Consider the following 22,582-nt stretch of genomic DNA (forward strand, 5'->3'; position numbering starts at 1 on the left):
ATAGAAATATTCTCCCTTATTCTTGAATACAGGAGGTATTTCACAGCAAGTTATTTCAAATGCTGAATGTCTCTGGGGAAAGACAGAGACAGGTACGGCTTCACCGATAACCATGCTTTGATGTACGCAAGCTCATGATTTATAAGTTTTGGGAGTTAATTTCTGACAAGTGATATCTCTTGTGTTTATTGGAATGTATCAACTCACAGTTTGTTTTATTTTCTTTAATTAAGTTACGTGCACTATAAAATAATTGGATAGGACATTTAGCCAGGAAAAGTGCGTAGTAGGCAGATTTCAGAGTTCCATAGCACCCATGTTAAAATAAGCTATAAATACCACACCTTAAGACAATAAAGTTCAGATATACTTCAATCATACTCTGTGTATGCTTATGTATTGTCTCTCGTGGCAGTCTGCAGACAAAGAGTTGGGGCGTGGCTATCAGAACTAACAGCAAAAGATTACGACTTTGACAACCATTGTCCCCTCCTCAACTCTAATCTCAGCACTAGTCACAGCCTATCTCAGCATGGTCTCCACCCCAGCTTCCATGTCTTCTCAGTACTGTCCCCTCTCCAGCTGTCGCCCCATATGTGCATTGCATTGTCCCCTCCCCAACTGTCACACCATCTCAGCACTGTCCCCTCCCTAGCAGGCCACCCGTACACACAGCATGATAAACAGATATATTTGCAGACATATCGCTGGTACAGACTGGCCGATGGACATACTCAATTGATCGGCCAATATATGTGCCAGTGTGTACCCAGCAGCAAGTAATCGCATAAGCGATCCATGAAAGGTGGAAGAGCCTGTCCTGGCGAAGAGTTGGAAGCAGTGTAATTGCGTAACGCTATCACACTGCTTCCAGGCTGGGAGTCTCTGTCTGCGCGCCCTTCAGCTGGTGCATGCAATATCGCGGGGTGACAGAAGTAGCCCAAAGGCTTGATGGTGTTATCCTATCGGGCTGAGCACATTCCGGAGCTTGGTAAATCTGTCAGGTCAGATATCAGTTGCTGTCCCTCCATAGCATATTCGGAGGATACTTAATATTTGTGTGAATATTAATTCCCGCAAATATTTGCTAAATAGGCCCCTAAATGAGATCAACAGCCACAATATTGTTCACAAAACTTTGATTTAACAATATGTACATCACTATTTTATATTTAATATTTGTTTTGCCAATGTCAGTTTCAGTATAATATTCCCAGTGTGTGGCTGACTTGCAGCCTGTGCTTCCCCGGTGTTCTGCTCTTCATGCAGTTACTGTGCTACAATGAAAGGAGAAAGCAGATTTGTGTATGGGAAACACAAACAAGAGGCATCACTATTAATGTGATTGATGAGCTGCCTCACACACCCAGATCTGTCTGCTCTGTACCATGGCACATGAACTGAAGCAGCCCATCAGGAACTGGATTGGAGGAAATGATCTTCGCTCACATTTCCGCCCACCATCTTCTCCTCCGTCAGTCCTCCGTAATCTGCACCCTGCTGCCCACCAACTTTGCCCCATCTGCCCCCAGCTGTTGCATTACTTGAATCCCGCTCACTTTCTCCTCTATTGTATTCAGCTACACAGCACAGCACAGCCCAGTCTGATCTGGTGCGCAGCTCAGCTGCCCCGTACCGACGTCCACAGGTGGGTGTGAGTGTGGCTGGTGATGGCCGCTGCCAGGCGTGTGGCCGTGTGCCTGCGGGCGGTGCGGCTATAGTATAGCGCTATAGCGGAAGCAGCTGCTGCCTGTGTTATTATTGTCACATGTGTGTGGGAGGAAGTGACTGGGGAGCAGCTGGTCTCTCGGTAAAATATCCACCAAATATTCACGAAGGGGGGAGGGAGCCATAATTAGGAATGAGCATCAGAGAGTTACCCAGCATGCCCGCATAGTGGGTGTCCCCTGGCCGGGTAAGAGAAGCCTGTGGTCGTGCTAATGTACTGCAGTGCAGCAACTACACGTGTATGCAGCCACTGACTGAAGAACTGCAGCTCCTCTGTACAGTGGTTTTACCACCACTTATTTACAACTATTGGTATCACCTGGGCTGAGTCTACTAAGGGCATTACATGATTGCATACAGTATGTGGGAGGGGAGGCCGCCTTATCACACTATTGACATGCCGATCCACTATGGGGTGAACGAAGTAGTAGTGACCGTATTCTATATTTACTATAATGGATATTGCTTCTCCTAAAACATAGTATTCAAATTACACTGCGCCTTTTGCTCAACGAACTGTGGGGATTTTGATAAAAAAGTTAATGTACAATAGTCAATTCTTACTCAAAATGTTACACATCTTGTGCTTGGCTCCCAACCGCACTGGAACATTGTAAATTGACTTTTTCAAGTTTCTGTTGCATCTAGATTAGGGTGATGTATGTTATAAAATGGCAATAATTTGTTCTACATTTTTCTTCCGTAACAATCAACATACAGTCTTGGTTCCTATTGAATGTTTTGAAATGACATACACATACTGAGCATTGGGGGTGGTGACGGGAGAGTGGTCAGAGAAACGCAGGTGTGTCTGTCCGTTTGAACGCCGTTGCATGGGCATGCATAAATTGCGATTGTATACGCAGCTTGAGTACTCACTGCTTACAACGAGGATAGCAATTTCTAAGTAAGGTCAGGGCTCCTGTAATTCTGCGTGAGGGGCCGATGGTACGCAATGTTTATGGAGGTTTGCAAGGTATTACTGGGAATGGGTATGTGTGACCGCCTGACGTCAGCCCAGCGGTTCAAATCCCGACGTCGGCAGCCCGATGCACAAGATCCCAACAGTGGAGATAAGTTAACTATTCATAACGCTCCTTTAGGGGTACATAACCCTAACCTCCTCTGTAGTGCCTAATCCTCCCTCGTAAGTTCCTAAACCCTCCCCCCCCGCACCCTAAACCTAACCCTCCCTGGGGGGTGCCTAACCGTCCCCTGGGGGGTTCCTATCCCTAAGTTGCCCCGGGGTGCCCTAAACCTAATCTCCCCCCATCCCTGGCTACATACATACTTACCCCCGGTGTTGGACGATCGGTCCAGCGTCCTGTTCGGTTCCCAACGTCGGGATTAACATAGTCTGTCAGCATTTCGACGCCTATGTTTGATCCCTTGCCGGGATTCTGGTGTCGGTATTGAGACCGGCGGGTATGCGTCCGCCGGTCTCATAACTGCATACCATATTACGGATGTGAGGTAGCGGTAGTGGGCGTCTCTATGCTGGCAGTGCGATAGCGATCTTTAGCATATTTTCGCAGCAGATCTGAGTGCGACTACGGAGCTGCGATCGCAATAATGATCCTTAATGAATCAGCCTCACAGTCCCACAATTCTTCCTACACTACCACAACACACATTCAACTCAACTTGCTCTAGCCCTGTTGCCATTGCAAGATGCATCTGCAAAACAGACTTGGTTGCTACTATGCTGCCCCCTAGTATTTTGACATTCTTAAACTGTGATAGTACATAATATAGTAGTACTGTTTTTGTTTTGCTGTGAAGTTGCATTGAACAGAGGGATACAATAAATAGGTTTCGTTCATTCTTTATGAGCACAAATGAATGTATTACTGTTTTATGCAAAGTAACTTCAGCATATCCAGATCTCTAAACAGTAGACTGTGAAGCTTCGGATCATTGTATGTTTTTAATCCACATATAATGCTTTTGATAACTGTACTGAAAAGATGAGGCTAAAGTAACATTAGACAATGGGCAGGCTGCATCAAACCTCACATTTTGACTGCAATGCATCCTGCCACTGATCGCAAGCATAGTTGTCCTTTGTGGTGTGTGGGGGCTTTCGGGTTTATGACCTGTGAGTCCTTCTGCGCATGCGCGTCCGTTGGCCAACGCATGCACGAGCCGCAGGGGACCCTAGGAGGATTCCTATAGAGAACCCTCTCGGGTAAGAAGCCTCCTATTAGGCAACACCATATATAGATGTCATTGTCTATAGGGAACAAGCTTTGGAAAGTTTTGCTTTCCAGAGCTTGATGCATATAGGGATGGTGGTCAAACCTCCAAAAACTGCATTTTTCTGAGGTTGACAGTTTTTTAAGATTGGGCGGGATGCACTATGTGACAATGCTGAAAAAATTTATTTGGTTAATCTGTTCTGATTGTTAATCGATTTTACATGTTACAAAAGGGGGTCTCCTGAATGGATAATGTGGATCATAGAAGTTACTTAAGAATATGAAAAATAAAGCCCTAATTACTTTCATAAATCACATAAGAGTAATAATATAGTGTTTCTTTTCAATAGATCGTAAATAAGGCTTTGCAATACCGCAATGGAGTTAGAAGTAAATTCTACAGGTCAACCAGAAGTATTGATCAAGCCATTGATCGAAAACAACAATTCATTCACCAAAGAGGAGCCGATAGAATTTATGATATCTGATGTCAGGTCAATTCCTGAGACTCAATATGCCTTTACGTCTGTAGAGCCTGTTCAGTCTGCATCTTTTATGGATACTGAGCAGATTATTAAAGAAGAATATGTACCTAGTCCTATTTCTGGGCAAATAAACTTTCCTGATGTGGATAAAGAAAATACAGAGGAGGCAGACGAAAAGCCCAGAGATATTACATTACGTTTAAGGAAAACCATAAAAAAAGAAAGCAGTATTGTGACTGAGTTACAAGAAGCAAAACATCTTAAAGAGGAGGAAGAAAAGGACTTTCCAGTTGAACAACATGGTTTGGGAACAACTAAGACCCAAAGCTGTGAGCTAGAAAGAAACAAACGCAGTTCCCGCAAAGTAAAGCCACGTCGCAAGGCACCACCTTCAGAACCCAATTTTTTCTTTAAATGTGAGGTATGCGATAAAGTCATCAAGCACCAAGCAAACGTCGCTGACCATCAGAGAATACACACGGGAGAGCGACCTTACGAGTGCATGGTAAGGAATAGATTAGGCAAGGATAATTTTTTGGCAAGCTAGGCTAAGCAGTTAAATTAGCTTTGTGATCCATTTCCAATTTCACACTAGTATTTCCTGTTAAGAGGGTCTCCAGGTAGCGATATTTCTTCTTCAGGGTCCATAGGCTTCACAGGGAGACCTTGGGGTGTAGGTGGTGGATCTGGAATCCGGGCACCACACAGTTAAAAGCTTTCAGCTCCCAGGATGCACTGGTCCACTCTCTCTATACCCCGCCCCCAAGCCAGAGGCCCCTCCGTTTCGTTGGTGCCTTACAGCTTTTTAGTTTATGATTTAATAATTAACTATTTTTTTTGCTAACTTAGAGCGCGCTGCAGCAGACTGTCCGTAGGACGTCTGCCCTGCCGCTCCGTCACCCCTCCGGTGCCGCAACACCGGTACAGATCTTGGGATCTCGGCGGGCATCCAGGGGTCCCTGCTAGCCGGCCCTGTGGACTGACCCAGACTGCAAGCCAGATGCCAGGGGACAGGTAAGAGCGGAACATCACTTGCGGTGACCCGCGCTGCAGCAGTCAAACCTCCTGTCGCAGGGGAGAGGCTGGAGGTGCCGAGTGTGGACGCAGGCTCCAGCCACCGTGATTCAGTAGCCCACCAGGGTACACATGGTGCAGGAACCAGCGTCCCGGTGGGTAAAAAATCGGCAAGGGGAGGTCAGCTTACCCATTAAAGCGGCCCCTCAGCTTAGGGTGCTATTCCAAAGAGGTCTTGCTTTCCTGAGCTGCTCTTCTCCTCTGACCATGCCCCCTCTGAGGTCTCTGGCGGCCATTTTCTCTAAGACACAGCCACAGCTCTCTCAGGGATATGCAGGGTCCGGTCCCCCTTCATACCTCTCCTTGGAGTCTGCGTATGTAGCACTATAGCCTACCAGACACTGAGTCTGTGTAGTTGATTGTAATGCCAGTTTGCAGTTATGTTATTTCTGCATTGTATGTGACTGATGCTAGCGCTGCCCGTCTGTTTTCTAGTCTACTGTCAGCATATATCTTTCCCTTTTTGTTCTGACTTTGCCCTAACATACAGGTGTATTCAGGAGTTTTCCTGTACCTCACATATATAGAACTAAGTATTTGTGAGGTTTGTCACATACAGTTGGTCGTTGCACTGTGCCATATTTGGGCTGCTTGCTTCTGCAGCTTACCTAAGCATAAGACAGGACCAGTATATTGTATTCCTACTAGTATCCTACATACACGGTGGTTGCATTTTACCCAGTGCCATATTACTCTGCAGCTATGTCTAGCAAAGGCAAGAGTAACAAACAGGCATCTGCACCCATACTGCGATCATGCAAATTATGTGCTGCAGGCTTAAGTGAGGAGGATTTGATACGAGATGGGTTATGTAGTTAGTGTTATACTTCACCAGGCCCATCAAACAACCCAGCGCCTGTACAAGAGCCCCCCTCATGGCTTCATTTTAGCAGGTTTTGGCCACTATTGCGGACCGCCTGGCGGTTCCAGTTGTCATTCCCCCTATGGAGTTATCACAGCAGGCCGTAAATCTCCCTTTGGGGTTGCCACAACAGGTTTAGGCGATACAGGTACTTCCTGTGCCCCCACCATGGGTAGACGTACTCTCTAACTCTGTGCAGAGTCTAATGGCTACTTCTAATGTCTTTCAAACCATGTTGCAAGGTGAAAAGCCATTACCCAGTAAGCCCTCTAAGCATCCTGTGTTTATCATCACAGTCCACGCAACTCTCAGATTCAGAATTATCATCTGAGAAGGCAGTAGATGCTGATCTCTCTAACCTTGACTCCCCTCTGGAGTAGGATGAGAGGTCAAAAATTAATATTCCTGCATTGGTACGAGCTGTCAGATCCATCTTATTAATAGAAGATGACGAGCCAGCCCCTAAATCCAAGCACCCTCTGTTAAAATGACAAAGTGGCTTCAGCAAAATTCTCTCTATTGGTTCAACTAGCAAAACACACGGCTACAGCCTTGCAATCTCCTGGTAAGAGGTTTCAACCACAAAACAATCTGACCTCATGTTAACGTTTTCCTGTGGCTCATTGTGCAAAATGGGAAAAAAAACCTGCGGTGGATTCACATGTTACGCGTTTAAATAAAAGCGCAACGTTGCCTATTCCTACAGTTAATTCCATGAAGGATCCAACAAATAGGAAAGTAGGAGCCTGCCTGAAATCGATATACTCTCTTTCAGAGGCTGTCGCCAGTCCAACCATGGCTATTGCATGGGTGATTAAAGCTATAGAGAGCTGGGCTGACGCACTTGAAGACTCTTTTTCCCTCAGATGCTTCTAGGGATCAGATGTCTTTTTGTTGCTCACATTCGAGATGCAGCTTCCTATATTAGAGAAGCGACATTGGATGCCAGTTTCCTAACCTCCAGAGTCTCGGCCACGGCTGAGTCTGCCCGCCGTACCCTGTGGCTACATTCATGGAAGACTGATGCGGTTTCCAAGAAAGGCCTAGAAGGTTTACCCTACAATGGGGTGATCTTGTTTGGCCCAGACCTTGACAAGATTGTAACCATGTTGGCAGCATAAAAAAACTGCATTTCGGACTACATCAATTAAATCCTTTCGTCCTCAGGGAAGGCATAAAGTTCAGTCCTTTCCTAGGCAGTAGACTTCCACTAAGGCTGCCAAACCCAGGACCAAGCAGACCTGGAACACCAGACGCCCTGCTTCAAAACCAGAGGATAAACACTCAGCCTGACGGGACAGGCCTGCCTCTGGAATATCCCAGAGTGGGAGGCTGAATTCTTCAGTTCGTCCAGTGCTGTTGTCAAACCACCATGTATGCTTGGGTAAGAGAGGTGGTCCCTCACATTTCTCACTGCCTCCCCACCAGTTTTTTTCTATACAGGCCCTCCTTCAGACCTGAACAAGGCAAATCCAGAAAGCCATACAGTCCTTGCTGCAAGCAGGGGTAATTGTGCCAGTCCCACTATCTCAGCGAGAGACTGGTTATTATTCTACTCTCTTTCTGGTTCAGAAGCCGAATGGGTCTCATAGGCCTATCCTCAACGTCAAATCCTTGAACAAATTCCTCAGGGTACCCAGGTTCAGTATGGAACCCTATGCTACATCATCCTAGCTATGGAGCCTGGGGACTTCATGGTATCTCTGGATACTCAGGACCTACATGTACCTATAGCGCCCTCACATCAGCGATATCTCCGGTTTGCTATACTACAGCAACACTTCCAATTTCAGTCTCTGCCCTTTGAACTATCCTCAGCTCTACGGGTGTTTTATCGAAATTATGGTTATCAGGTGACCCACCTAGGTGGTCAGGGTGTCCGACTGCTACCATATCTGGACGACGTCCTGCTCCTAGCAGGATCTCCAGAAGTGCTTCACCGCCATCGGCAGTTAACCATCACTTTCCTGCACAAGCACGGATGGTTAATCAACTGGAAAAAGTCCTCCCTGAATCCCTCACAGAGAGTGATTCATCTGGGAGCCCTGCTGGATTCTCAGGATTAGATAATCTTTGTGACATCAGACAAGATCTCCACACTTCAACTACGAGTGCGCAGATTTCGCCACTGTCGCCGAGTGTAGAACCACTCAGCAATCCAGGTTCTGGGATCCATGGAGTCCGCCTTCGACATGCTGGAATCTGCTCAGTTCCATTCCTGGCCTTTGCAACGGCTGATCCTCTCCAGGTGGAACGGGTTACCACCATCGGATCAAAGCTCAGACCATGGTGCTCTCTCCAGAGGTGCGTCTGTCTCTATCTTGGTGACTACAGACTTCTCATCTAACCAAGGGTTGCCCCTTTTGGATCCTGGACTGGGTAATTTTAACAACGGATGCCAGTCTCCCGGGCTGGGGCGCAGTGACCGGTCCGCACTCCTTTCAGGACTGTTGGACATCGGTCGAATCAACCCTGTGAATCAACATATTGGAACTTCGAGCTGTTTACAGGGCCCTCAACCTAGCCCAGCACATACTTCACGGAAAACCTGTACAGGTTCAGGCCGACAATGCCACAAAAGTAGCTTACATCAACCTTCAAGGAGGCACTCGAAGTCGTGCAGCAATAACAAAAGTGTCACGCATTCTGACATGGGCCGAGGGTCACCTCCCGGCCATCTCGGCAGTGTTCATTCCGGGAGTTCTCAATTGGGAAGCAGACTTCCTCAGCTGTCTCGACATGCATCCCGGGGAATGGGCGCTTCACCAAGAGGTGTTGCAACTCCTAGTGAACAGATGGGACCTCTCAGAGATGGACCCCATGGCCTCCCGACACAATCACAAACTGCGAGTGTACGGGTCCAGAACATAAGATGCCAAGGCAACCTTTGTAGAATCACCAGTGGACAAGTGGACCTTCCAGTTTGTGTACCTATTCCCTCCAGTCCCACTTCTTCCTCGAGTTCTTCGGAAGTTCAAACAAGATGGAGGCACTGTCCTGCTGACTCCAGCTTGGCCCAAACGTTATTGGTACTTAGATCTTTGGAGTCTCTCCATCGACATCCGTTCCTGTTGCCTCAACGACCGGACCTGTTGTCTCAAGGTCCTTGCCTTTACCTGGACCTGGGTCGTCTGTCTTTGATGGTGGGGCCCTTGAGACATCCCTCCTTATGTCCAAAGGTTTGTCTAGCGCTGTAGTTAACACTATGTTCAGAGCACGTAAGCCAGCCTCTGCTCGGATCTACCACAGAGTGTGGCATACATATTTCCAAGGGTGTCTATCAAAAGCTATGACCCCCCAGGTGTTTAGGGTTCCAGAGTACTGGCCTACCTTCAAGCTGGATTGGACCGAGGACTCCGCCTGGCCTCACTGAAAGTGCATGGCTCTGCTCTGACCATTTGGTCCCAGAGTAGACTTGTTCCACTACCGGATATCCACGCCTTCCTTCAGGGTGTTCTCCGGATTCAACCTCCCTTTGTCCCTCCAGTGGCTCCTTGGGATTTGTCAGTAGTTCTTCGGGCCCTCCATTTCAACCCCTGGATTCTGTGGAACTCAAGTGGTTAACAGCGAAGCTATAGCATCGGCCAGAAGAGTGTCTGATGTAGGGGTGCTCTCCTGTCACTCCCCATTTCTAATTTTCCACCAGGACAGGGCAGTACTTCGGATTTGCCCTGGGTTCCTTCTAAAAGTTGTTACAAGTTTCCACATTAATGAGGAAATTGTAGTCCCGGCCTTTGAATCACCAGACCTCTCGGCAGGTAAGGCCTCCTTGGATGTGGTCCGTGTCCTCAGGATATATGTGGACCGTACCAATTCCCTTCGGAAATCAGACTCCTTATTTGTGCTATATGGATTTCACAAGAAGAGATGGCCAGCCAACAAATAAACATTGGCTAGATGGCTTTGCAGACTATCTCACAGGCTTACATGCAGGCAGGCCTTCCTGTACCGGCTACTGTTACTGCTCATTCTACTGGGTCTGTGGGTCCCTTGTGGGCAGCTCGCCGTGGCGCCTCGGCTGTTCAGCTCTGTAAGGCGGCTACATGGTCTTCTGTCCAGACCTTTCTGAGGTTCTACGCCTTTGATACCGTTGCCTCTCAGGATGCTTCCTTTGGGCGCTGGATTCTCCTCTTAGCGCAGGACTGCTTTGGGACATCCCCAAGATCTCCCTGTGGAGCCTATGGACCCTGAAGAAGAAAATGAGTTATGGTAAGAACTTACCTTTGCTAACTCTTTCTTCAAAGTCCATAGGGTCCACAGGGCACCCGCCCTGACACACCTGGCTTCATATGGGCTATGTTTCTTGTCACCGATTTCCCGTCTCTTTCTCTGTGAGAATGTGAATTCTTGTGGGTACCAGTCTTCCTTCTCTCTTATCCTCCTCCGGCCTTTAGCTTATTACGACTGGCTTGGGGTATAGGGAGAGTGGACCGGTGCATCCTGGGAGCTGAAAGCTCCCAGATCCACCAGATCCACCACCTACACCCCAAGGTCTCCCTGTGGACCCTATGGACATCGAAGAAAGAGAGTTAACAAAGGTAAGTTCTTACCCTAACTCTCAATATTTAGCTTGAGGTTACATTATCCTCTCTGTTAATTATACATGCCTTTTGTTCTTGCAATTTTGAAATACTTAATTTCTATGTACATTTTCTCCCTGCAAGCTATTTCAAACTGTCATGTTAACTGCTAGCAGCTCTTTTGTACTGAAGATACAACTACTCTTATGCCTTGCGTTTGAATGTTCTCTATGGCCACGAAAACGCCCCATAAATACCCATTATCTCCGCAGACCTGCTTCTGTTTGCAAGCCCGTGTTACCAGAAAGATGTGAACATGAAAACTACAGTATGTTAAAAACTGAGACCCTGTTATCAAGACTTGGGGGTAACTTTAATAAACTGTTTGCATTAAACTGCAAAATGATGGGCATCAACTGTGGTTTAGTATCTAAAAATTCAGTATGTACAAAGCATCGGTTTTGACTGTCATTTTAAAAACGCTGTTGATGCCCAACGGTTTTTATGTCCCATTAACATTGACTATCTCAAATTGATAACCAGCCTGAGGGGCATATTTATTAATTATCGTGTTTTAGACCCAAACATTTGAATTTCTTATCGCAGCTATTCGTGGCAATAAGAAAGGATCATGTCCTATAGATTGTAAGCTTGCAAGCAGGGCCCTCTTACCTCTGTCTGTTATTACCCTGTTTTGTTCTATCAATGTTTCCAATTGTAAAGCGCAACGGAATATCCTGCGCTATATAAGAAACTGTTAATAATAATAAAATGTCCCTGCGATGTGTAAAGAAGGGAAATGATCGTAAATGCAATCATTACACTTCTATATCATGAGCTGGGGCCATTCTGCGCATGCGTGGCACCCGTTGCCAGGGAAGGGTCCCAGAGGATCCCTCTCCCAGTAATTGTTACAAATTAGTATTCCATAGGCTACTACAGTGCATCCGGAAAGTATTCACAGTGCTTCACTTTTTCCACATTTTGTTATGTTACAGCCTTATTCTAAAATGGAATAAATTCATTTTTGTCCCCAAAATTCTACACACAATACCCCATAATGGCAATGTGTAAAAAGTTTTTTTTTAGATTTTTGCAAATTTAATAAAAATAAAACCACTAGGAAATCACATGTAGATAAGTATTCACGGCCTTTGCCATGAAGCTCAAAATTGAGCTCAGGTGCATCCTGTTGCCACTGATCATCCTTGAGATGTTCCTACAGCTGTGGTAAATTCAGTTGTTTGGACATAATTTTGAAAGGCATACACCTGTCTATATAAGGTTCCACACTTGACAGTGCATGTCAGAGCACAAACCAAGCATGAAGTCCAAGGAATTGTCTGTAGACCTCCGAGACAGCATTGTCTCGAGGCACAAATCTGGGGAAGGGTACAGAAAAATATCTGCTGCTTTGAAGGTCCCAATAAGCACAGTGGCCTCCGTTATCCGTAAATGGAAGAAGTTCGGAACCACCAGGACTCTTCCTAGAGTTGGCCAGCCGTCTAAAAGCGAGCGATCGGGGGAGAAGGGCCCTAGTCAGGGAGGTGACCAAGAACCCGATGGTCACTCTGTCAGAGCTACCACATTCCTCTGTGGAGAGAGGAGAACCTTCCAGAAGGACAACCATCTCTGCAGCAATCCACCAATCAGGCCTGTATATTAGAGTGGCCAGACGGAAGCCACTCCTTAGTAAAAAGCACATGGCAACCCACCTGGAGTTTGCCAAAATGCACCTGAAGGACTCTCTCTGGTCTGATGAGATAAAGATTGACCTCTTTGGCATGAATGCCAGGAGCAAACCAGGAACTGCTCATTGCCAGGCCAATACCATCCCTACAGTGAAGCATGGTGGTGGCAGCATTATGCTGTGGGGATGTTTATCAGCGGCAGCAACTGGGAGACTAGTCAGGATAGAGGGAAAGATGAATGCAGCAATGTACAGAAACATCCTGGATGAAATCCTGCTCCAGAGCGCTCTTGACTTCAGACTGGGGCGACGATTCAACTTTCAGCAGGACAATGACCCTAAGCACACAGCCAAGATATCAAAGGAGTGGCTTCAGGACAACTCTGTGAATGTCCTTGAGTGGCCCAGCCAGAGCCCAGACTTAAATCCGATTGAACATCTCTGGAGAGATCAGAAAATGGCTGTGCACCTACAATCCCCATCCAACCTGATGGAGCTTGAGAGGTGCTGCAAAGAGGAATGGGCGAAACTGCCCAAAGATAGGTGTGCCAAGCTTGTGGCATCATATTCAAAAAGACTTGACGCTGTAATTGCTGCCAAAGGTGCATCAACAAAGTATTAAGCAAAGGCTGTGAATACTTGTGTACATGTGATTTCTTAGTTGTTTGTTTTTTTATTAAATTTGCAAAAATCTCAAAAAAAAACTTTTGCACGTTGTCATTATGGGGCATTGTGTGTAGAATTTTGAGGACAAAAATGAATTTATTCCATTATGGAATAAGGCTGTAACATAACAAAATGTGGAAAAAGTGAAGCGTTGTGAATACTTTACGGATGCACAGTATAGGATAATGCCATCTGGAGATGGCGTTACCTATCCAGGCCAAACAAGCTTGGTAAATCTGACAGCTTTGCAGCCCCCATAGTAGCCTATGATGGCTGGGGCTACTGTCGGAAATGGAGGGACTGCAGCAGATATCGGAGATAAGGCTGTTGGGATTTGCTATTGTACTATTAGCAGTGGGCTGGTTTTTCATAGGAGGGGAGGGAGGGGGGCTGTGTTCGTATGGTGGGCCCAATCCTAGGGAATACAGCCCCATGCTGACTAGCGTAGGGTTGTTTGGCATTATGGTGGGTGACCAAACGCTGTGTGTCTTTCTGGTGTAGTAAGTTATTACTGGCTGGTAAAGCCTAGTGCTGATTGCTGAAAATACAAAGGGACCCCATGCTCTTTGTCCTCATTGGTTTTTCCACACAAAGCTTAGGCTGGCAGCGCTAGTAATGGTTTCATTTTGGATGGGTGGGGCTTTACACGTTTGGTTATTTTTTAAACTATTTATTTTTTCATTTATTTCAACATGGTGTCTGATGAGCGCGTTCTGCAAATGCAGCTATTTTGCCGGCTAGAGGCGCATCTTTTATTCCATGATTTTTATTTTTACAACTTTAAAAATCGTGGACTGATATATCTGGTCACTTAGGGCCGTATTCAGTTTGGAGCGAAAAGCTGTTCTTTTTCGCCGATGACGTTATTTTTGGAGATTTCACTTTTCCCCGTATTCAATGATAGTGTCTTTTCGCCAGTGCGAAAACTCAATGCAAAGCAATAGGCGAAAAAGTTTCGCCTATGATTACCCGGCGGAAAAAAGTGCAAAATTGAGGTTTTGGGGTGCAGAGGTGCGGCAACGACTCTGCACCCTTTGTACACCCCCCTTGATGCAAACTGCATTAAAAAAACACAAAGGACACCCCAAAAAAGCACTTTGAAAATGTTGTCAAAAAAGTTCAAAGAGGGGGTACAAATTCAAAACTAGCAAAATAGCCTTTGGGGGGGTCTGCAAGTATGGGGGAGGTGTTTTTTTAATTGCAGGTGCTTGCTGAAGGTGTGTTTTTGGTGCTTTTTAATGCTTGACTAGCGATTTTTAAATATGCTTGCACCCATTTTCATGTATCCCAAATTTGATGGGACTACTTATTTTGGCCAAAAGAAATTGCTAAATGCTATTCTTCACCACTCTCCCAAAGACGCAAAATAGCTCCTATTGAGACCATTCAAAGACCCCAAATAACTTTTGCAGGGCTATTTGGGGGTACCCATAGTGAACCCCCATGTCAGAGCATCTTTAGGGGGGTGTCAGGCTGATTTCCCCAAAAATGACAGGACTTTTCGCCGATTTCGTTTTTGCCGGGTCTTGTTTTTGCCAATTTGGAACTGAGTACGGGAATACGCAGGGACGCACGCGATAAGTTCACGACAGCAAAACCTCCGATGACAGCGAAAAGTCTGCCAACTGACTTTTCGCTCCAAATTGAATATGGCCCTTAGACCTATAACATAGTAAAAATCAGGACAACAACTTGTGGTGACGAGTTTGTTAACATTGTGGGGTATATTTACTAAAGTGAGAGTTTTAGAAGTGGAGATGTTGCCCATAGCAACCAACCAATATCTCCACTTCTAAAAACTCTCACTTTAGTAATTTCCCCCCTGTGAGTTTTTGATTCTTCTGCAATGTAGTAAAATATTGCAGTCTTTGATGTGTGTGTCTTGCCATTTTTTTAAATATTTATTTTACAGGAGGACTAGATACACCAGCGGGCCGTTATTGCCCTGCATGCTGGTACTTGTAGTTCCACAAGTACCAGCATGTGAGGGGAGTCTGGCTAGTTCCTCTAATTTCCCTGTAAAAGACATTCGATTTACACAAGTAATGCTATCACCCCCGTATTCACCGGCCAGGGATGTGGGATATAGCCTCGGCCTGGGGGGAATATTTATTGGGGATTCCCACGTCTCCAGGAATCCCCAGATTGGGCTGACTAGTTGGGGGTGCAAATGCTTTGGCTGGGAACCCAGTCAAGTGTGTCCCCTGGCTGTGTGGCATTACACTCCCGCTAGTGGAGACTGGTGCTGGTTCTAAAAATATGGGGGGGTCCCCTACACATTTTGTTCCCCATATTTTTTTGAACCAAGGTCGGCACAAAGAGCCCGGGCTGGTTATGCTTTGGGGGAAGGGAGAGACGGGACTGATCTTCCTTCATTTACACACACAGTTCTTGGTAAATTCACATGTTGTATTCCTGTCTATGGATAGTATTTATTTCTATTTGTGTTTTCACCCGTATTTTGCAGAATCATAATTTTACACCCGTGTTTCCTTTTAGTAAATTTGCATGGCTCAAAAAACACACCCAAGAATGCAATCTCGGTCAAACACGATTCTTAGTAAATTTACCCTCACTCATTAATAAAAATGACCAGGCAGGGGCAGTAAGATGCACTTGAGGAGGACTGAGGACCTCATTCAGAGTCAGTCGTTACGGTCGTATGGGAAAAGGGTCCGGATATGCAAATGATGCACTCGCATGTTGCGTCCCTAAGATCGGATCGGTAGCTGGCCGACCAAGGGGAGGAAGCGGCCGGAAGACAAAAAAATATGCCCCCTTCTCGTACGCATTACACGTAATCTCCGGGCATATAAGGATTAATCGAGACCATCGGGAACCATCGGAGCTGGTCATAGAGCTTAAGGTTGACCATACCCTCTCTTAAGCTCTACGATCATGTCAGTGTACAAACCTCCCATGTCACGTGTGCCACTACTTTGTTAATTATGCACTCCCATAAAACACCGTTCGCATAATTAGGCACGCCTGCGTTCGGATCTCCACTCCCCCGTTTTCAAGCACCTTCCCCTGTTACCACCCACAAACGCCTCAATCTGTCACTCAAACTACCGACCTGGCTGTGTTCAAGGAGAGAGAAATTTCTGATCGTAGCGGCTAGTTTGCGCACGCGCATTGCGAACTTTACGCATGCGCAGTTTAGCGAACATCGGTGACGTACGACCGTGCGGCCGCTACGACCGACTCTGAATGAGGTCCTGAGTGGCATGTTGAGAGTTAAAGTATAATGGTACCCAGAAATTAGATGATTAGTCCCTGGGACCAACATAATTATACATTTTTTGTACTGTATGCTGAACAAAGGTGCTTTTACAGGAAGTCCCAGTACAGAAACTCAATTTTAAGAGAAAAGCAGGTCAGGGATTTAACACGGATTTGCCTACCCCTTGTCAGGACCTCTTAGTTTGTTTGATTAGGCCTGCATTGTTTCAGGCTGTGATAACTAGACAGCTCAGAATCCTAGGAAAGGACAGCCCTGTAAACCTTACAGTATGTTGCAATTCTGAGTGTTGCCATATCTTATGCTGGGTACACACTAGATGTATGTAAACAGCGACGGGATATATGACGGGCGATACATACACACTGCATGATCGTCTGATATATTGTATGACCGTCTGATATATTGTTCCCCTGCCACATCCAGAGGCATGGTGTCGTCAGCCGGATCTTCTGATCTGCCGTGCGTGCACAGCAGATCAGAAAATGTGACCAACGATGCTCGTGAACGTGCGATAGTGTGTACACACTGAGCGGTGTGGCTGATATATATATTGATCTGCGTCAGGACGATATATCGTCCGATATATAGCTTAGTGTGTACCCAGCTTAAACCCACTTATGGCCTGGTCCTGGACTGTGGAAAATAGAACTGTCCTTAAAAGAAAGGATCAAACCCTGGGACAGGAGTTCTACAGTGTACATTGTGTTTGTCGTATTAGAGCAGTCAGTGCATTAAAGTATTGGACTCCTGCTGGACTAGGCATTTTTCTACCGCTTCTGACGATCTTTCCCCCATAAGTCTTGCAACTTGGAGGGCTTTTGGTAGCAGTAGACTTTGTACAGGGGAAGAAAATCTGACCAAATGGCCGGGACTTTAGGAGTAAAGGTGACTACAGTAGATCCTATTATTGCACTTGATAACTTATTAGAGAACCCCCTAGAAGGTACTGGGTATGTATGGTATGCTGGCCCAGCCAGCAGAAGATAGCCACAAGTGGGTGGGACAAACCTGTTATCTTCATTGCAGTATTACAGTTTTTCAATTTTGTAAACTGAATTCTGACAATGATGATAATAGATACTATGGAAAACAGAGAATTTACTAGTAACAAACTGAACTGGTTTTCTTCTGGTCTTATACTAATAAATTATATCTCTGCATTTCTAGGTATGCAAAAAGAACTTCACACGCAGCACAGACCTCCTGAAGCACCATAAGGTGCACTCCAAACAACGTCCATACAAATGTAAAAAATGTGGAAAGAGGTTTAAGCTGTCAAGTGCTCTGAGTAAGCACAAACATGTCCACTCTGACCAGTATCCCTTTAAGTGTGATTCTTGTGAAAAGACTTTCAAGCGTTCATCCTGTCTCGTCAAGCACATGCGTAGTCACACAGAGGAGAAACCCTTTGCTTGTGAAACCTGCAAGAAGTGCTTTAAGTGGGAGGCCTCTCTACGTGAACATCGCAGGATCCACTCTGGAGAGAAGCCTTTTAAGTGTCCTTACTGTATGAAAAGCTTCACCCATCTTTCCACCTTCCTACAGCACAAGAGGTCACATGATGAGCATCCCTCCTTTTCTTGCAATTTATGTGACCGATCATTCGACCGAAAGTCAAATCTTCTCAACCACAAGAGAAGAGCTCATAAGTGACCAGCAGAAAAGGCACCTTCGTCTATGATGCATAAGGACAGGCTTCTGGGACTGTGAGGCTGCATTTCTTTCATTAGAAGTTGTATTTACTATTTTAAAACATTGTTCATATGTGCGATGACTCATTCATAGGTGTTAGACCAAAGACTGACATTTCTTTAAACCTTGATTTATTGCATAAGATACCAAAATATGGGGTACAGCAGAGGAAACACACTGACATTGTGCACGGGTAGCAGTAAGTACATAATGTGCATATATAGCTAGCAAATTTGTGACGGCTCAACATGTCTAATCCACAGGCTGCAACCATGCATTGATGCTGTGCCAGAACTCTTTCTTTGTGAAAGAACTCTATAACTGTATTTCTATCATGCCATACTGTCTCCTGTCCTTCCCTTAACTATCTGCCTGCCTGCCAGAGCCGTAACTAAACTTTTTGGTGCCCTGTGCCAGAAAGAGCATTGGCGCCCCCCTCTTTTTTCAAAGGGACATAATGCACCCAAAAAAGGGCCATGGCTTCATGGGGAAGGGCCAGGAAAGAGATAGGAGAGGCCAGGAGATGCTGGGGATGAAATAAGAGGAAGCTACAAGCAAGAATGATAATAAACAGAAATTTGACAGGCCCAAACAGCGCCCCCTGTAGGGCCCTGTGCGATGGCACCGGCCAGCACTATCTCTGCTGATGCCCCCAGCCCAACCTTTCAAATGCTTCCTTGACAGTATGTTCTAAGATTGCTGTGTAACAGGTTACAACATAGACCCACAAAGCATCATCACTTTTTTGATGCGTGTGTATAAGGGATACTAGAGTTATATTGCATATAGCTTTAGGGTGTTTCATGCCACAAAGATTGTGTGCAAATATCATTAATCATGTTGTTTTTGCGTAAAAGCCATAAGCTAGTCCTCATCTGAGAGAGACAGGGTCTGGACTGTCATATCCCTCGCTTTCTTGGGTGTCCAATCCAATAGCAGTTGACGGGGGCTCCCCAAGAGTATAGGTGCATACACACTAGACGATGTGCTGTATGAACGATATTGGTGAAAGATTTCCCTTGAACTTTCTGTAGTGCAGGACATATGATATTGGGTGTACACACTGATAGATATCTATCATAGATATCTTTCAGTGAAGTCATCCTGCCACATCTCTGAATAGGCAATTCTTGACGATATCGTCCAGATTGGCCTGCATGTACAGACGACCGTAGATATCGTTATCGTCCAGCGGGAGTGCGCATCGTTGGTCGTTCACTGCATACACATTGAACAATATCGTTCAAAAATATCGTCTCATGTGTATGCCCACTAAGGCGCTGGGTCTGCACCTCGCTGTTTGAAAGATGATTATAAATGAAGGGAATTATTATTATTTTTTTTTTACTTTCGGAACAATTTCTCGTGTTTCTCTGACTGGCCAGTTTAGGGTATATGTGTTTGTGTCCTGTAATTGGAAGCCTCCTATAAATCATTTATTTTCCCACCAGCAAGAAAATAGGGACATAGCCAACATTGTTTTGTTCTAGTAAATTAAGTCTACTTTGCACTCCCCTTTTGTGCAGTATCTCTATATATCTGGGAGAGCTGGTGATATTCTAACGGCTAATCCTGTGCCCCAAACCACCTAGCCAATATCTGCAGCTTATACCGAGTAGTATTAAATTCGATTTATGCTACTTGATTCAAACTACACCTGTTTTGTGAAGCACGTGTCCAAACGTTGATTTATACATATGTATTGTAAGGGCTGCAAGCTGTACTAGGCCAGATAGGGGATGCAGACAGGAACCCGACGGTCGAAACGCCGACCGCCAGCTTCCCGACTGTCTAATCCCGGCAGGGGTCCAATGACAGGCGTCGAGATCCCGACACCTGTCATTTTACCTACACCGGGAGCCCGACGCCCAGCATGCCGATCGAAGGTAAGCCGGGGGAGGGTTAGGTTAGGGGCTCCCAGGGGTATCTAAGGGTTAGGCACCCCACGGGAGGGTTAGGCTAGGGAAAGGGGGGGGGGTCAGGCACCCCCCTCCGGGAGACTTAGGTTTAGGCTGCGGGGAAGGGGGGGTTAGACTCTTGGGGGGGAGGTTAGTAATAGTAGAAATACTTACCTGACGGGATCTTCACTGTTGGTCTTCCAGCGTCAGGATTTGAACATGCGTCCGGCGGTATTTCATTCCAATCCCCCAAGTAGATTCCCCTTTTAAATAGGTGTTCTGTAGGATATAAAAAGGATTAATAATGTAATGTATACTAATTCCTTCTTGGGGACTAAGAGCATGTGTGCATATGGCACTCAAGACTGCCACGATAAACACTTCACATAGAGGGCCTACCGTCTGGGGCCGGCCCCACTGACATCACAAGTGAGGTCAGTGGGAGTGCTTTTGGCTCTGATAGAGCCAAAAGCACTCCAGGGCTTGCGGCAACGAGACCCTACCATAAGGGCCTCGTCACAAGCCCGATGGTCGCGACCATCTTTTTGGCCGCTCGCTATAGCTGTGGGTGGTCACCCACAGCTATGCGAGCGGCCAGGAGGCCGCTCTAAAATTCAGAGGGAGGGCACTAATTCAGAGGGAGCGCTCTGAAAGAGCGTCCGGCTCTGAATCAGGCCCAGTGTTCCTTGTATGGATGGCCATCATTGTGGTCACCATCGATAGTAATATAGCAAGTGTTCATCAATAGTTACCAACTATGTAATGGATGACCATCGATGGTTTCACCAACCAATGGCCATCCCTGTTCTTTAACTGACTGGATCGTGGGCCAATCAGAGCCAGGGGATGAGGCTTCGCGGGTATTGGGGTTGGGGCTATGCTCAGTGTCCTGGCACCTTGTAAAAAATAAATTAAATTTGGTTATGCTGTGTCATCGATGGAGGGAAACCATCTGGTTATCCCCCATCAATGGTAAAAGCATTCAATATCGACCATAAACCATCGATGATTATGAATTGTCAATGGCCATCCCTAGTTCCTTGTCCAATCACGTCTAAAGTTGCATACACACGTAAAGATTTTCTGTCCAACCATCCAACTAGTTGATTGGATGGAATGAAAATCTGGTAAGGTATGAAAACAAATGACAATCAGCAATTTGCTCCCAAACGCCGGAAAATGGACAAAAACTGTTGATTGTTAAATGTTTGATCTAAACAATTTGTTCAAACTTGTCTGACGACCATTTTCATCTGTTTTCTGGCATTTAGGAGCAAATTGCTGATCATCATTTACTCCCATACTTTACCAGATTTTCATTCCAACCAATCAACTAGTTGGATGGTTGACTGTAAATCTTTACGTGTGTATGCAGCTTTAGATAATGTTTGTAAAGATTCTTAACTTGCCTGTGGGGTGTTTTTGTTTTTTCTCTTTTTTTGGAATAGTTCAAAGAATATCCTGTACTGCTAAAAGAAAACTACATGGAGCTTTTCTCTCTGATCACCTACTAATCATACTTTATATTATTATTATCATCATTTATGTATATAGCATCAACATAGAATTCAGAGCTTTACAAATGCTTTAATCATTCATACCAGTCCCTGCCCCAGTGGAGCTTGCGGTCTAATATCTCTCACACACAACCGAACACTAAATACCTGTATGTTTTAGGACAGTGGGGGGAAACCCATGCAAACATAAGGAGAGCATACAAGTACAACAACCGTGCAATAGAATCCATGGCCCCAGTGGCGTGAGACAGCATAAGCTAATTGCCAAACTCATGCCACCTAAGCTGTTTGAGAAAAATGCTGCTATGTAAATGGAATGCAAAGAATCAGGCTGCATATCTTGTGTTGGCAAGAAATAAGAAATGTTCTAAAAAAGGTTTTTTGTTTTTTTTTAGAGCATTGTTGAGCTTAAACACCCTCCTAGTGTATGTTATGCATTATAATTAGAATAACAAATAAGTTTAGTTTCCCAATTATGAATCCAGTTTCATGAACAGTTTAATGATGGGCAAGTGCATATGCTTCAACAAGTAACATTGGCCGACATACAACACTGCAATCCAACCTTCACTAAATTGTTGCTAGTACAGCATACAGAAGACAATTGTTTCCTGAGCATTTGCCCAACTTGTAGATCCACTGAAATGGCATTCTTTATTCATAACCCTACTATAACAAATGAGTGCAAAGCAAGCATAAGTAGGTCTTAAATCATGAGCCTGGATTCACAGATCTCCAGCAAGAGCTGCCCATTGGTGCACCACCAGATGAACGTCCTGACCAGACAAAAACATCAATAATCCTAACATTCAAATGGCATGGTAAATCAGGTTTATTAAATTACTGTATCAATTTAACAATGAACAGAATGGGGGCTTCAAAACCTCAAAATATTATGTTTTCTTCAAGTATATTTTACCATGAGATTTTTTTTTTTGTTTGTTTGTTTGTTTTTTTGAGATAAGTGAACTTTTCAAAACTGTTATGGAATATTTTGGCCTTATACTG

The 22,582-nt window shown here is 45.4% G+C and overlaps 1 protein-coding gene across 1 annotated transcript; it reads left to right on the top strand.

Moving 5' to 3' along the window:
* The first annotated feature begins 1,461 nt into the window (after positions 1–1,461).
* On the top strand, positions 1,462–21,139 carry LOC148517579 (uncharacterized). Its single transcript, XM_088478529.1, has 3 exons — positions 1,462–1,648; positions 4,277–4,916; positions 17,635–21,139. The coding sequence occupies exons 2-3, from the start codon at positions 4,305–4,307 to the stop codon at positions 18,118–18,120; spliced, it is 1,098 nt and encodes a 365-aa protein (XP_088334655.1). The 5' UTR covers positions 1,462–1,648; positions 4,277–4,304; the 3' UTR covers positions 18,121–21,139.
* The last annotated feature ends 1,443 nt before the right edge of the window (positions 21,140–22,582 follow it).

Source organism: Taudactylus pleione, unplaced genomic scaffold, assembly GCF_031769625.1.
Source record: "Taudactylus pleione unplaced genomic scaffold, aTauple2 ptg000214l, whole genome shotgun sequence".
Taxonomy (NCBI): domain Eukaryota; kingdom Metazoa; phylum Chordata; class Amphibia; order Anura; family Myobatrachidae; genus Taudactylus; species Taudactylus pleione.

Excerpts from the sequence above, each read along its gene's own strand:
- LOC148517579 (XM_088478529.1), top strand. The coding sequence starts at position 4,305 with ATGGAGTTAGAAGTAAATTCTACAGGTCAACCAGAAGTATTGATCAAG. Across the intron at positions 4,917-17,634 it reads AGCGACCTTACGAGTGCATG|GTATGCAAAAAGAACTTCAC; the intron begins GTAAGGAATAGA and ends CTGCATTTCTAG.